This window comes from Bison bison, unplaced genomic scaffold, assembly GCF_000754665.1.
Source record: "Bison bison bison isolate TAMUID 2011002044 unplaced genomic scaffold, Bison_UMD1.0 scf7180017864366, whole genome shotgun sequence".
Classification (NCBI taxonomy): domain Eukaryota; kingdom Metazoa; phylum Chordata; class Mammalia; order Artiodactyla; family Bovidae; genus Bison; species Bison bison.
The window spans coordinates 4,057,190-4,059,057 of NW_011494938.1; the positions used below are offsets into that span (position 1 = coordinate 4,057,190).

A 1,868-nucleotide genomic window follows, 5' to 3' on the forward strand; every position below is an offset into this window, starting at 1 on the left:
GGGGTGAAGAGGTGGGGAGCAGAGGGAGGAGGAAGGGAGGTGTATAATAGCCTTGGTCTAATGCTAGATTATTCAGGCTAGCAGAGGGAGGAGTCCTTGGGGTGGCTTTAAGTTCAGAACCTTAAGCAAGGACTGTAGGAAGTCCTCCCATAAGACAAAGAGGGGCCCCACAGAGCGCCACCCTGTTATAAGCCCTGGTGTCAAGCTAAGCAGGGCTGTCAAGCTAAGACATCTCTCACTTTATCCTCAGTGGTCACAGAGAGAAGAGGGTCCTATTACAAGGAATTGATCCAGCCAGGCCCTTCTAGAAGTCATAGGGAGGACTGAAGGGTGGTACACCGAGTCAGGCCCTTCCTCTGTGACCAGCCCTGGGAAGCCCTTCAGAGACCTGTCATACTGAGTCTGCCCCCCACCCCCACTGTATATTCCAAGATACCAGGGGGATGAGGGCCTTGGTTTGATTATTATAGGCCTCAGATCTGAAGAAGGGAAGACACCAGTTAGTCAAGGGGAGGAATTACTATCAGGAACCCGAGGGTTGAGGGGACAACTCATCGCAGAACAGAGGGTGTTTCACAGAGCCCTACATGTGATGTCATCCCTGGCAAGGGTTCCTGGTGAAGATATGTATAAGTGAGACCTCCCTAAACTTCTCTTAGGACTTTTCAGAGAGGTGAAGGCCTTGCTCCAAAGGGGTAGGTCTAAGGTCAGCCAAGGGAGAAGTCTTAGGTCCTGCAAGAAACCAAGGTAAGGCCTCTGAGTGAGGGGTGAGAATCCTGATTCTCCTAGGGTGGAGACAGTCCTGGAGAGCTCTGTCACTGCTGCCATCCCAGAGTGATGTCCCCTTTCAGTTCCTCCTCCACGATGTCAGAGATGTAAGGGCTTTGGAGTGACGAGTCAGCGTGAGAGCAGTTAAGCACAGGACCTCGGGTTCTGCCAGAAGTCAAGGTAACGGCCCTGATTGTGAACTGACAGAAACGCCTGCTACTCCAGAATAGGTGAGGCTCCAGAGGGCCCGGACTGGCCAGACTCTATATCAGCTCCAGTAGGACCCAGGTAGGGCTGGAAAGCTGCAGCCTAAAGGTGAACTCTAGTTACTTCTTCACAGTCTTCAGGGGAAAGGCTGATCAGGGAAGAGGAGCCTTATGGGTTTCTAGAGCAGTGCCTGCAAGGAAACCTGCAGAGGGGGCTGTTATCCCCACTGAAGGCTCACACCATTTCGTCCTCTTTCCTCCAGGTGATAGAGTCATTTACCTTCTTTCTCACGTACTGTCAATCATCATGCCTCGGGGTCAGAAGAGTAAGCTTCGCGCCCGTGCAAAACGCCGCCAGGCTCGACAAGAGCCCGGTGATCTGGTGGAAGCTCAGCCCACTGAACCAGAGGAAGAAGAATTCCCTTCTTCCCCATCTCCTTCTTTTGAAGATGTTCCCCAGAGCTCAGCTGCCACTGGAACATCCAGCAGTCTTCAAGTGCCTGGCAAAGTCTGCTCCACCACCACTGTTGCTGCCTCTGTTTCAGATGCAAAATTTAGTGAAGGTGCCACTGATCAAGGAAAGGAAAGGCCAAAAGTCTCTCAGAGTAAAGATACCACTGAGCAGTCTTCCAAAGATATTGTAGACGAGAAGGTTCCTTTGTTGGTGAATTACCTTCTGCACAAGTATCAAATGAAAGAGCCTGTGACCAAGAGAGATATGCTGAGAAAGGTAATCCACAAGCACAAGAATCTCTTCAGTGAGATCCTCAAGAAAGCCTCTGAGCATCTGGAGCTGCTGTTTGGCCTCGACGTGAAGGAAACGGATCCCAACAGGGGTATTTATGTCCTTGTCAATAAACTGGAACTGGGCTGTGATGAAAAGACAGGTAATGA

At 51.0% G+C, this 1,868-nt stretch overlaps 1 protein-coding gene across 1 annotated transcript in view; it reads left to right on the forward strand.

Moving 5' to 3' along the window:
* Positions 1-1,281: 1,281 nt before the first annotated feature.
* Positions 1,282-1,868, forward strand: part of LOC104999968 (melanoma-associated antigen B10-like) — a 1,151-nt gene continuing 564 nt past the window's right edge. Inside the window, exon 1 of the mRNA XM_010855601.1 lies at positions 1,282-1,861. Within this exon, the coding sequence (XP_010853903.1) occupies positions 1,282-1,861 (580 nt within the window). The remainder of the gene's footprint in view (positions 1,862-1,868) is intronic.